The 12,974-nt window shown below is 38.0% G+C and overlaps 1 protein-coding gene across 1 annotated transcript in view; it reads right to left on the bottom strand.

Moving 5' to 3' along the window:
- Positions 1-1,013: 1,013 nt before the first annotated feature.
- LOC112117832 (beta-1,3-glucosyltransferase) overlaps positions 1,014-12,974 on the bottom strand; it is a 130,382-nt gene continuing 118,421 nt past the window's right edge. The window contains exons 9-12 of the mRNA XM_029911981.1: positions 11,891-11,990; positions 7,776-7,895; positions 4,865-5,009; positions 1,014-1,198 (exon numbers count right to left, since the gene is read on the bottom strand). Of these exons, the coding sequence (XP_029767841.1) occupies positions 1,031-1,198; positions 4,865-5,009; positions 7,776-7,895; positions 11,891-11,990 (533 nt within the window). The 3' untranslated portion in view covers positions 1,014-1,030. The remainder of the gene's footprint in view (positions 1,199-4,864; positions 5,010-7,775; positions 7,896-11,890; positions 11,991-12,974) is intronic.

Here is a 12,974-nt window from a genome sequence, read left to right as displayed (position 1 = left end):
TTCCCGCAGCCCCCATTGGCCTGGGATGGCAAACCGCGGCCAGTGGGAGCCGCGATCAGCTGAACCTGCGGACGCGGCAGGTACACAAACCGGCCCGGCCCGCCAGGGTGCTTACCCTGGCGGGCCGTGTGCCAGAGGTTGCCAATCCCTGCTGTAGATGATATAAATTATGGATGTTACAAACTAATTTTTAGCTCGGCACTTAGATACTATGGTGATGTGCACATTATAAATATCTAAACATTAGATTTTCAAAATTCCTTAAGAGACAAACATTTATATTTGCCAAAGACAGAAACGGTCACCTAGGTTTTTTAATGAACCATGGCAACATCTTGTAGTCAATTTAAGAATCCCAGACCTTTCTTTGGATTTCCTAGGGTGGTATTTCCTACAAAAGCTAACATGTTTAAAGGTAAAATAGTAGTTCAAACTCAAAAGGGAGTCATCTATCCCATGCATCTGCAACATCTCTATTTGGATACAATACAAAGTACAGTACATGACGTTTTCTTTCCAGACCACTGTTCATTAAAATACACATCTCCCTACCCTTTCATTACCTAAGGACTGATTCTGACTGATTTCAAGAACCCAGAAGTTCTTCTGAAGTCACTGGGAAGTGTAGGTATTCAGTACCTTTTAGAATTAGGCCCCTAAATATGGAACTTAGGCCACTACTAGACAGTGAGGAAAAGAGAAATGTGAATTGCTGGTGTTTCACAGAGAATTCCAAAAGGGAACATACAAAAATACTGTATACGACATTTAAAATGTTAAATATGATGGTCACAAGATTCAAAATTCAAGGTATTTCTGACAATAAATCCTCAAACCACACACACACACATACACAAAATCAAGCTGGTTCCTTCTTCCTTTTCTAACAAGTGTAACACGTACTGGATTGAAACATTCAATGTTCTATGCAATATGGCAGACAAGTAGTACAACACAACACCAAAACTACAGTACAGCCTGTCTCTCACTAATCTGCAGTACCTTACTGAGATTTAAAATATTTTATATATTATAAATCTTCCCTTATACGTCTCTGTTTCTTTTCAGTAAATGAATCTTCCATCTTTGGTGCCAGCCATGTGAAATACACCTTGACTGGATCAACGTTCCAATGCTTGTGAAATGATATTGGAATTTGGTGAGCAAGGTAGTCCTTTGGATAGTCCATTGGTCTTGCCTAAGATGGGAGGATAAAACAAAAATACTAGTTATCACTGGTTTAAAAAATGCTGTTTTACAACAGTAAAGTGAGTTTTGGATCAAGAATCATCACTCAATAGACCTCTCATCTCGAATGTTTTGACCTCAGTAATATAGTATTACTGTAAAAGATTCCATAATTATTGCAGTCATTTTTACATAGTACTATTAAACTGACTGGCTTGCATTAATTTATATTAATGTATCCGACTTTTAAGGACTGCAATCATCATGGTGTTTGAGTCCTACTACTCAGCTAGACAAGGTTATAACTAGGGTTGTCAAGCAATTAAAAAAATTAATCACACTGTAAATAGAATACCATTTATTTAAATATTTTTAGATGTTTTCTACATTTTCAAGTATATTGATTTCAATTACAACACTATACAAAGTGTACAGTGCTCACTTTATATTTATTTTTATTACAAATATTTGCATTGTAAAAACAAAAGAAATACTATTTTTCAATTCACCTAATACAAGTATGGTAGTGCAATCTCTTTACCATGAAAGTTGAACTTACAAATGTAGAATTATGTATAAAAAATAACTACATTCAAAAATAAAAGTATGGAAAACTTTAGAGCCTATGAATCCACCGAGTCCTACTGCCTGTTCAGCCAATCACTCAAACAAGTTTCTTTACATTTGCAGGAGATACTGCTGCCCGCTTCTTGTTTACAATGTCACCTGAAAGTGAGAACAGGCGTTTGTGTGGCACTGTTGTAGCCAGCATCAGAAGATATTTACGTGCCAGATGTGCTAAAGATTCATATGTCCCTTCATGCTTCAACCACCATTCCAGAGTGTTGCTCTTTTAAGACTTCTGAGAGCATGCTCCACACCCTGTCCCTCTCAGATTTTGGAAGACACTTCAGATTCTTAAACCTTGGGTCGAGTGCTTTAGCTATCTTTAAAAATCTCACATTGGTGCCTTCTTTGCGTTTTGTCAAATCTGCGGTGAAAGTGTACTTAAAACGAACAACATGTGCTGGGTCATTCGAGACAGCTATAACATGAAATATATGGCAGAATGTGGATAAAACAGAGCAGGAGACATACAATTCTCCCCCAAGATGTTCAGTCACATTTAATTAACACATTTTTTTAACAAGTGTCATCAGCATGGAAGCATGTCCTCTGGAATGGTGGCCGAATCATGAAGGGGTATATGAATGTTTAGCATATCTGACACGTAAATACCTTGGCAATGCCGGCTCCAAAATTGCCTTTTCTCACTTTCAGGTGACACTGTAAATAAGAAGAGGGCAGCATTATCTCCTGTAAATGTAAACAAACTTGTTTGTCTGAGCGATTGGCTGAACAAGAAGTAGGACTGGGTGGACTTGTAGGCTCTAAAGTTTTAAATTGTTTGGTTTTGGGATGCAGTTATGTAACAAAAATATATATATATATTTGTAAATTGCACTTTCACAATAAAGAGATTGCACTCCAGTACTTGTATGAGGTGAATTAAAAAATACTATTTCTTTTGTTTGTCATTTTTACAGTGCAAATATTTGTAATAAAAAATAATATAAAGTGAACACCGTACACTTTGTATTCTGTGTTTTAATTGAAATCAATATATTTGAAAATGTAGAAAAATATCTAAAAATATTTAATAAATTTCAATTGGTATTCTATTGTTTAACTGTGTGATTAAAACGTGTGTGATTAATTTTTTGAGTTAATCGCATGAGTTAACTGCGATTAATCAACAGCCCTCGTTATAACATGTAAAAGTAGTAATAGAGGGAAACAGCTAGAATATTTTCACAAATGTTTGTATTATGTTTTCAATTACATTTTCACGTTGAAACAAACTGCAAAATTTTAAAGTAATGTAGAATGAACTCATAGTCAGTCTGTTTTGAGGGGACCTGCCAGTTTAGAAATTATCATATTGAAATGATTTAATGACTAGCTGATTTCACAGTCTTTGCCAAGTTGGGAATATGAAAGATATAGAAATGAGGGATAATCTTAACTGGCCAGGCACACCAAAAACAAATAAAACTTAGAAAAAGTACTTGGCCTGGATTTTTTTCACTATTTGTTTTCTTTATTCACAACGCAACTCCAGACCTTCTTATCCCAGATAATCCCAAAAAGAAACATTAACTTTTTATAGCTTTATTTTAGGGGTTGCTAGAAGCTAATTGCTCGCTCTCTCTCTCTCTCTATATATATATACACACACACACACAGAGATACATATACATATATACACACACACACTGTGTGTATATATATATATATATATATATATATATATATATATATATACACACACACACACACACATACATACACACACACACACACATTGCATAACACATTCCACCACAAAAGATTCTTACAACCCTTTTTTGAGAAGCTTTTATGTTGATGCAGCACACCTTTGAACTGGGGCAGGAGGAAAGCCCTTGGGCTAGAGAAGTGTCTTTTCTTTGTCCTTTGAAATTCCATTTAAGTTTTGCTGAGATATAGATGTTTGAAAATTGTCATTTCCCTTATCTCTCTTGCGTTTCCTCAGAAAATTTTTGAGACTGCCAAAATAATAATTAAACACAAGCATTCTGAAGTGCCGCTACAACTGCTGCAATACTGATTTTTAAATGCTTTGGATCTGCAGGAGCAGCTGCTGGATGTGGGGCAGCAAGAGGAAAGCTGAGCCAGGCTCTGTCCCCAGCAACCCACATCCCCACTCTGGAGGCACCATATAGCAAGAGCTCCCTCAGGTCCTTCCTGGGAGGAAAGGGAAAGCCTGTCTGAGCTCTCCCCAACAACCCCCTAAAGCGTATTCTTCTTTAGGATCACAGTTTTTCCTGTCAAATGGTTGAAGTCTGTGCTGCAGGCAGAAGGGTCAGGGTTCAAATGCTACTGCTGATGCATGATTTTGTGTCTGTATGGGGGGTGTTATTACAGTTGCACATAATATAATTTTCACATTTTTCCTTTTAAGAAAAACCTAGGAAATTACATTAAAAATGTTAAGAAAACATTGCAAAGGTTGTAAAGTCAAATACTTTAAAGTTAAGAAATGCCACATTTGTGGTTGCCTAAAGAGGCAGATAGGCACAGAATAGAATCATAGAATATCAGGGTTGGAAGGGACCTCAGGAGGTCATCTAGTCCAACCCCCTACTCAAAGCAGGACCAATCCCCAGACAGAGTTTTGCCCCCGATCCCTAAATGGCCCCCTCAAGGATTGAACTCACAACCCTAGGTTTAGCAGGCCAATGCTCAAACCACTGAGCTATCCCTCCCCCCATACAGTATTTTCAATTTGAATAGTATTTTCAAAAGCACTTCCAATCAGACTTAGGCACTTCATTGTTTTTGAAAATCCCACTAGGTGCCTAAGCAACTAAATTTAGTCATTTGTCATTGCCAGGGGAGGGGGACTGAGACATCTCTGTAGCACTATTAAAATGGGTATTTGCTCACACTTTACATTTTTTAAAATCTACTTTATCTGTTTTCTCAGACTTTCTCTGGGTGGAAGGGGTGAGCAGGGGGAGGTTGTACTGGGAATGTCTGCTACTGGGACAGGGATTTTAAGGAGTTGGGTGCACTTTAAATGAATAAGTTAAATAAATATCATTTTCAATACTTGTAAAAATGTGTCTCTCACCTGATGGAAAAGTGGACAGTGTGTTATGGGGATTCCTAAACCACTGAAACACATTCCAAGGACCATATCATCTGGAGCATCATTGCTGTAACAGTGGCATTTACTAGCAAGTAGTTTTTGGATGGCTTCTCTGCTGAAAACCATCCTAAACAATAAAAGCAAACAGAAAGTATGAGACACTCATTACTAATATAGCTGAATAACTGTAAACAATTTCCATTTATTAAGTCTTACTCAATGGAATAAAATCACAACATGGAACGTAGTCCACTGGTGCATAGTATTTGGGAAACTGAAAGATGTTAGAAGATAGCATTCAGGCTTGAATTCTTAATGAGGATTTTTCTGAGACATATTTATTCTAGATAGTAAAATCAAATTATGATGTGATTTATTTAATTACAGAAAATCTTAATTACCCCAAATTTTACTTGGTAGTGATCCTTACCTGTCCCTTACCTCCACACATTTTTTCTTGATGCAGGGTGAGGGGAGAACTCTGTTTGGAGGAATGGAGAATATACATAGGACATGTAGAGTATTCAGAAATCCTGTCGTTACATAATTTAGTCTCGTGTTTGAAGTTGCTGTGTGTGTTTTTATATGAACTGAATACTCATCTCTTTTCCCCTCCTCTGAAACTATCTAATAAAAATGCAATTATAAAAAGTATTTAATGAAGTATCTATATTGTGAAAAATGTTTTAAGCTAAAAAAAAAGTTACTCTTGACAAAAATATCTAACTTTTAACAGATGATTTTCTTGTGGGTTCCACTTGTTTTGGATTTGCTTCTTGCGTAGTTTGGTAAAAACATTTTGTTTTTTCTTCTATCTTGTTCATCTGGATAATTAGAACGTAGCAGTATAAAAAAAAGAGAAAACTAAATCTGAACTGCCATTTTTCCTGGTAACAGGTTACATATCGCAATCATATATTAGAGCTCTGTCCACAGGAACAGACCAATATCTTAAACTGTGCTGCAAAGATTTACTGTTCAGCTTGGCTCCCTATGACTGTTCATTTAAATATCATCTGCAGCATGGATGCCTTCAGGTCTCTACCAGTAAAACAAGCCTCTGATAGCTGCTGCTCCACAGAAGTCTCATGATGATCCAGAGCTCTGCAGCTGAGGACATACCAGGGCCGGCTCCAGGCACCAGCTTCTCAAGCAGGTGCTTGGGGCGGCCGTTCCAGACAGTGGCGGCAGTTCCAGGTATTCGGCGGCAATTCGGCGGACGGTCCCTCACTCCGCCTGGGATTGAAGGACCTCCTGCTGAATTGGCGCCGCAGGTCGCGATCGCGGCTTTTTTTCGCGCGCGCGCGCGGGGCTTTTTTTTTTTTTTGGTTTTGGCTGCTTGGGGCGGCCAAAACCCTGGAGCCGGCCCTGGGACATACTCTCTTGCTTCACATTCTACGACTCTCCCTTCTCTGTCTATAACTCCATCCAGTTTTACCACTATATATGGTAAACTAGATGTTAAGGAAGCTCATCATAGCTGCCCAACTCTCCACAAGATATTCTCTTCTTTTTTTGGCAAAAAACACCTGCTTGAGTTCACTCGCTATAACAGAATCCTTAAATGGCAGCTGGTGTGTAGACTCAGATACATCCAATACAAAATTTAAGGAAAAGGTTTTGAATATTGTCAGGATCAATGTTGTTAAAGGCTTTAGAAACAGCAGTGACAATTTAAGGTCAATCTGCTAGGCAAACAGGAAAAAGAATAGAGCGCAGGCATAATATAATCATGACCAGTCATGTTGCTGTATTCTGATCAAGCTGCAAGCAAAGGAGCAACTGTATTGAGAACCTTGAAAAAAGGAAGTTATAATAATCATGACTGGAACAGCATGTGTTGCTGCTGAAAAGTTGTCATAGAAGAATAAAATAAATAGTATAAAGTTAGCGAATTAAAAAACCCACTACTTGATAACAGAAAGGGCATGGTCAAAGTGATTACAAGATCTTTAACTTTACTCACTATCTGCCAACAAATCTCCTCAACAATAAACAGGAATATGAAGGAGAAGTGAGCTATTTTATATACATATCTTCACAGACCTGAGTACCAGAAAGCTATGATGGTTCTTGAAGGTATAGTAAAAATCACAGTACAAACAACAGAAAATATAAAAAATCTGTTCGTAATTGGCAAGCACTCCAGCATCAAAAGAAAGGGGTAAACTCTGCATAATTAAGAATGATGGGCACATTCCCAGGCTATGCAAGACAATGAAAAGGCCAGCCAATTAGTCTTATTTATTTATGGACATAAATAAATATTACACTAACTCAGTTTTTTTCCTGGAGAATACCGATTTTACGTGTTTTAAGGGCATTCAGAGCATGGGACTGAATAATTTAGATTTTAACTTATCTAAATAGAATAATGGATCTACAACTACCCAACAAACAAAATGGACAGAGATTAGAACCACAAGTGATGGATCTCACTAATGTTATTTGGATCAACCTAGAAGATCATGGATATATTCATCTGAAACCCAAATCATTCACCAAATCCATTGGGAAACTATAGTTCTCAACCATAAGGACTGGACAATCGATCTGCAATGATCTCTCTACAACAGAAACTATCTTCCATTGAAACCAACACTAAAGAACTCACTCGCCTACCTCTTCAGAATATGAGTTAAAAACCAAAAGGGAGACAATCACTTTCACTCACACCATAGACAAACAAAGAGGGAGAGGGATGGTCCCGCAGCAAAGGCAATAACTGTGCTCTAAGCCCCCGCCCCCTCCCCTGCTTTTACTGCCACTACATTATATCATGTGATAAAACATTATTCTTGTCACCTCTGTGTGATCTATAATATTCCAAAACATTTGCATTGGAAGAATGACTGTTTTAGCTCTCAGTAGGATTTGAAATAAAGTAAGTTACCCTCCTCCGCCAGTGATATAACTATATCCTCCTGTTCCCAATCCGTAGCCATAACGCTCTCCAAGAAACACTGGTTCATTTGGGTCATAGCAGCTGAGTAATTTCCGGAGCCTAAAGATACTAAAATGAGAGTCCATTTATTAAAAATATATTAAATCAGATATAGATCTTTATTTCTTTAAAACAAGTTTCAAAATACTTAAATTGACAGCTTAAAAGGCATTTTGGAATACAGTATAGAAAAATACATGTAAATTAATTGTGGGAATTCCAGGTAAAATAGTCAGGCGATCTGAACTTGGTAATGGAAGTTTAAAGCTAATTAGGCCATTTCCTTTGAAAAATAATTCATAATACTTCAAATGATTAACTAGATAGTTCATGAAACATTTTTCAAAAGAAACAAATATGTTCCTCAGCAACACTGAGTCTTCAATTTTAAAGTATACTTGGATTTTTCCAGACTACACTGAAAGAAGGGTAGGGAGGTAGAATTTTCGAAGACTGAAAGGCTAACAATACTGCCGTGATCTGTGGCCTTATTTTATTATTATTATTTATATGACAGTAACAACAAGAGTCCCAAGTACAGTAACTCCTCACTTAACGTTGTAGTTATGTTCCTGAAAAATGCGACTTTAAGGAAAACGATGTTAAGCGAATCCAATTTCCCCATAAGGATTAATGTAAATGAGGGGGTTAGGTTCCAGGGAAATTTTTTTCACCAGACAAAAGACTATATATATATATATATATATACACACACACACACACAATATAAGTTTTAAACAAACAATTTAATACTGGTACACAGTGATGATGATTGTGAAGCTTGGTTGAGGTGGAGGAGTCAGAGGGTGGGATATTTCCCTTACTGCTAAATGATGAACTAGCAATTGGCTGAGCCCTCAAGGGTTAACTCTCTCACTCTGCAAGGCAGCAGGAATGGAGGGAGATATGCTCATTTCCCTTAAGTACACTACCTTGTTAATTAGATCAGCTTGCTGAGACCGCAGCTGCTACAAGCTCCTTCTGTCCTGAGCCCTGCTCTAAGGAATATGGGGTAAGCGGGGTGCAGGAGCAGGGGGGAGAGGGACACCCTGACATTAGCCTCCCTCTTCCTTCCCTCCTCTTCCCCCCCCCTCCGGCACAGCAAGCAGGAGTCTCTGGGAGCAGCTCCAAGGCAGAGGGCAGGAGCAGCACATGGCAGTGGGGGAAGGGACATAGCTGAACTGCAGGCAGCTGCTGCACAGGGAACTTAGGGGAGCGGGGAGCTGATAGGGGGCTGCCGGTCCACCCTGGTTCCAAGCCCCCACCAGCTAGCTGCAACGGGCTGCTCTTCCTGCAAGCAGTAGACAAAGCTGGTGGCTGCCAAAGGACGTTAGAAGGGAGGAGTTACTGTAGGATCAGGATCTCAAAGACAATCCTTGCTTGGGCCTCTTCATGCTACTCTAAAATGATTTTACAGCTAAACTAACACAAACTGCCAAAAAGGTGCTCTAGGTCAGTGGTTCTCAACCCTTCCACACTACTTTACCCCTTTCAGGAGTCTGATTTGTTTTGTGTACCCCAAGTTTTATCTCACTTAAAAACTACTTGCAAGCAAAATCAGACATAGAAATACAAAAGTGTCATAGAACACTATTACTGAAAAATTGCTTACTTTCTCTGTTTGTCTGTATGAAATTTTAAGTTTGTACTGACTTTGCTAGTGCCTTTTTATGTACCCTGTTGTAAAACTAGGCAAATATCTATATGAGTTGATGTGCCCCTTAGAAGACCTCTGTTTACCCCCAGGGGTATGCATACCCTTGTTGAGAACCACTGCTCTAGTTCAACCACAAACTATGGACAGGAATCATTGCATGTGTGTATATATAAAAACATTCCAAATTTTTTCTTTTAAAAAAAATCTGATCCTATTGTTTTAAAATCTGTTCCCCTGACCTTTCAAATGGCAGATTCGATGCCTTTATGCACAATGAGTAGCACTTTGCTCCATATGTATGGTGTAAGGTACTATTAAACACTGAATAATCTGGTCCTAAATCCATTTACTTCTATTTTTCTTTTTTAAACCTCTATTTCATTCCTTTTTATAACCTCTATTTCCATACTTTATATCTTTATACTTTTGAACTACTCCTTTCTCTCTTAAAACTGGTTTTGATGTATTCCACAACGTACTTAGAGAAGAGAGATATCTTTAATAGCTTAATAAATAATTTCAAAATTGCTATTCAAGCAGAATAATTACGTCTGGATTTTGTAACTGAATTATTCATTCTCTAAACCAGAGTCGGAGTCTCTCTCTTGTCAAATGATTTATCATCAACACAGGTGGCAAACTGGAACACTTGTTAAAATTCTTATTTCATAGTCAGTCATTATATTCTCCCCAAAACATTAACTCAGTCTTTGGATAATAGCTTCATTGATCATAGTGTTATCATACCATATAGAATTAAGATTTCAATAGCTATCAATTAGCTATAATTAATTTCTCTTCCCTTTTTAATTCCCTTCCTTTCTTTTGTTAATCAAAAAGAATGAGGAATTATGTAATTTTTTACAGTAATCTCCAAAGTAATGAGCATCAGTTTTTGTAATCTGGTGTGGAAAATATGCTGAGAAATTACTATAGTACAGATGATGGAATTTTTAGTTCATGGGAATTTTTGATATTTTGAAATCTGGTTTCAGTCTAATTTAAGAATTACCCATGAACTGGGGAGTCTGAAAAATTTTATTTGAAAACATGGTGTTTCTGAACAAAAAAATGCATCCTCTGATCTTGGCAAATGCTGCGTGAAACTGACATAATTCTTGTCAGTTTCACTACTCTCCACCACTGAACAAGAGAGGTGAAACTGACAACAATTGTATCAGTTTTTCAATTAGTAGTTGCTGGGCCTTCTACAGTCTGTAGCTCCTGGGCAGACCCACCAGGCAGACTGTCTTGGGCTGGGGCTGCAGAGCTTCCAGACTGCTGGGCCATCTGGCTCCCTAAACTCTTGGGGCAGTCCGTACCAGGACTTCCAGGCTCCTGACTCCATGGCACTGAACCTGGAAGCCCCTAGAGCCTGAGGCTCCTTCTATCAAGTTGGGAGCTGAGCCCTGTTAGAGCCTGGGTCCCAGACTTCTAGGCTCCCAGCTTCATGGCAGCCTGGAAGCCCTGAGACATGTTGCCCCACAGCTGCAGATCCTGGAAGCGCTGGGATTTTTGGAGCAGGTTGCAGGGAAGGGCTGCGCCCGAGCTACAAACCCTGGAGTCCTGATTCTGGGGCAGTCCCAGGCTCCCCAGCAACCCCAGGAACCAGACAGGGTTCTGATAGAAGCCTGCCTGTGATTCAATAAAAAGTTGTTGAACCCAAGGTATTTCTGCAAAACACTTGGGGTTCGACAATTTGTATTTTCCGACGAAACAGGAAATTCCCAACAGCTCTAATTTATTCCTCATTTGTCACTGTGGGATCACCATTACTCCATGTGAGTTCTGCAACACCAACTCCCCTTCAAAATGTGTTGAATGTAAAGCAGTAAATGCGTATTTTTCTGCTTCTCCATGACGGTTCAAATTACCAACTTGCTATTTCTTTGAAAGCAATAATAAAATATAATTTACTAATCTACTTTGAAAGAGACAGTAAACATTTCTAGGGCGTTTCTTTTTTAGAAAATTAGATTGTGTTCAAACATGACAATTTTCTAACAAAGCCAAGCCCTAGACATAGGTATGGTTGGCTGTTAGGACTAAGAATGGGTTTGGAGCCCTCATCCTCTGGGATCTGCTCCACATCAGGAAAATGCACTGTATTAGAAAATGTGTTAACTTAAAGTTAGTCACAACCAGTTAATGCCTTATATGCTCTTGTATCAACAGATTGCAATATATGACTGTCACATATTCAAAGTAGTGACAGATTATTATGTGTATAAATTATTTGTTATAGGAGATTTTATAAGAGTAAACTGTATTTTTAAAAGGAGTCCAGGAATATATGGAGCAAAAGATAGTGCTCCTATTTACTGGAGTATAAATCAAAATAAATAAATATTTCTAAAACTCTTATTAATACAAATTAAGAGCATTTCTGAAATACTGTAATTCGTACCTTATTAAGGTGTCATCATCCACAATGACTAACCATGGTGTTTTGGAAGAGCTGTGATTCAAAAATCTTTCCAAAATGGCAAAAGTCTTCCCGCAATGACCTAAAAGGGGGAGGAATAAGAGAAAGACCATACTGTACATTGTTTTTGAGAGAGAGAGAGAGAGAGAGAGAGAGAGAGAGAGTGCGTGCATGCGTGTGTGTGTGTGTGTGTGTGTGTACAATTATTTGTAAATTAATCTGAATGACACATTTTACTGGATAATACAGTGTTGACCAAAGTATTGAAACATGTTTGTGCAGATAATGGCAAAGTGGCAAAGGAGCTGAGGATCCAAATTTCAATTTGTATTGTAGAGATTTTGATTTGGATGTGATTCCACAATAGGCTGCTTTCTATGAGGCAACATGGCCTACTGAGCAGGGCACTAGACTATGATTCCAGAGACCTGGGTTCTGTTCCCTGGTCTACCACTGGCCTGCTGGGTGACCAGGGCCAAACCAACTCACTTCTGTTTCCCCATCCATAAAACGGGGATAATGTAATTACTTCCTTTGTAAAATGCTTTGAGGTCTATGCGTGAAATGTGCTATATAAGTATTATTCATACCCATAAATTAAACTTAACAATGCACCAGGTCAGTATATAATTAGATTTGTTTTGTTAAGACTTGAGTGGGCACAACCAATCAATGGAATAATCAAAGGTATAGGCATTAACTCTGATTAAATCATAGCTCCTGATAGCTTCCCCAAAGCAAAAGCTTTAGAATTTAATAAAAAGCAGTGTTTTATAGCTTGTAAGTGAGAATCAAAATGGCAAAAGAAATAAAGTGTCATACAAGCTTAGTTAAAGCTAAAAATGTCTTCCAGGAAGATCAAACTGTAAATCACTAACACTCACTAAAAATCACTTGTGTTCAAGAGAGATATTTCAGAAGCAATTAACACTATTAATGCGTCATGTAATAAAAAAACAAACAAATAAGATTGAGGTATTATAGTTGGGATTTTTTCAACAAAAACACTTTTTGACACACAGCAGAATATTTTTGGTTAAAAACTTCGCTTTTTTTCCTCCTGGCA

This window comes from Terrapene carolina, unplaced genomic scaffold, assembly GCF_002925995.2.
Source record: "Terrapene carolina triunguis isolate 2854851 unplaced genomic scaffold, T_m_triunguis-2.0 Scaffold141, whole genome shotgun sequence".
NCBI lineage: Eukaryota > Metazoa > Chordata > Testudines > Emydidae > Terrapene > Terrapene triunguis.
Note: the sequence above shows the minus strand (reverse complement) of the source record. Positions and strands in the feature narration are given on the sequence as shown.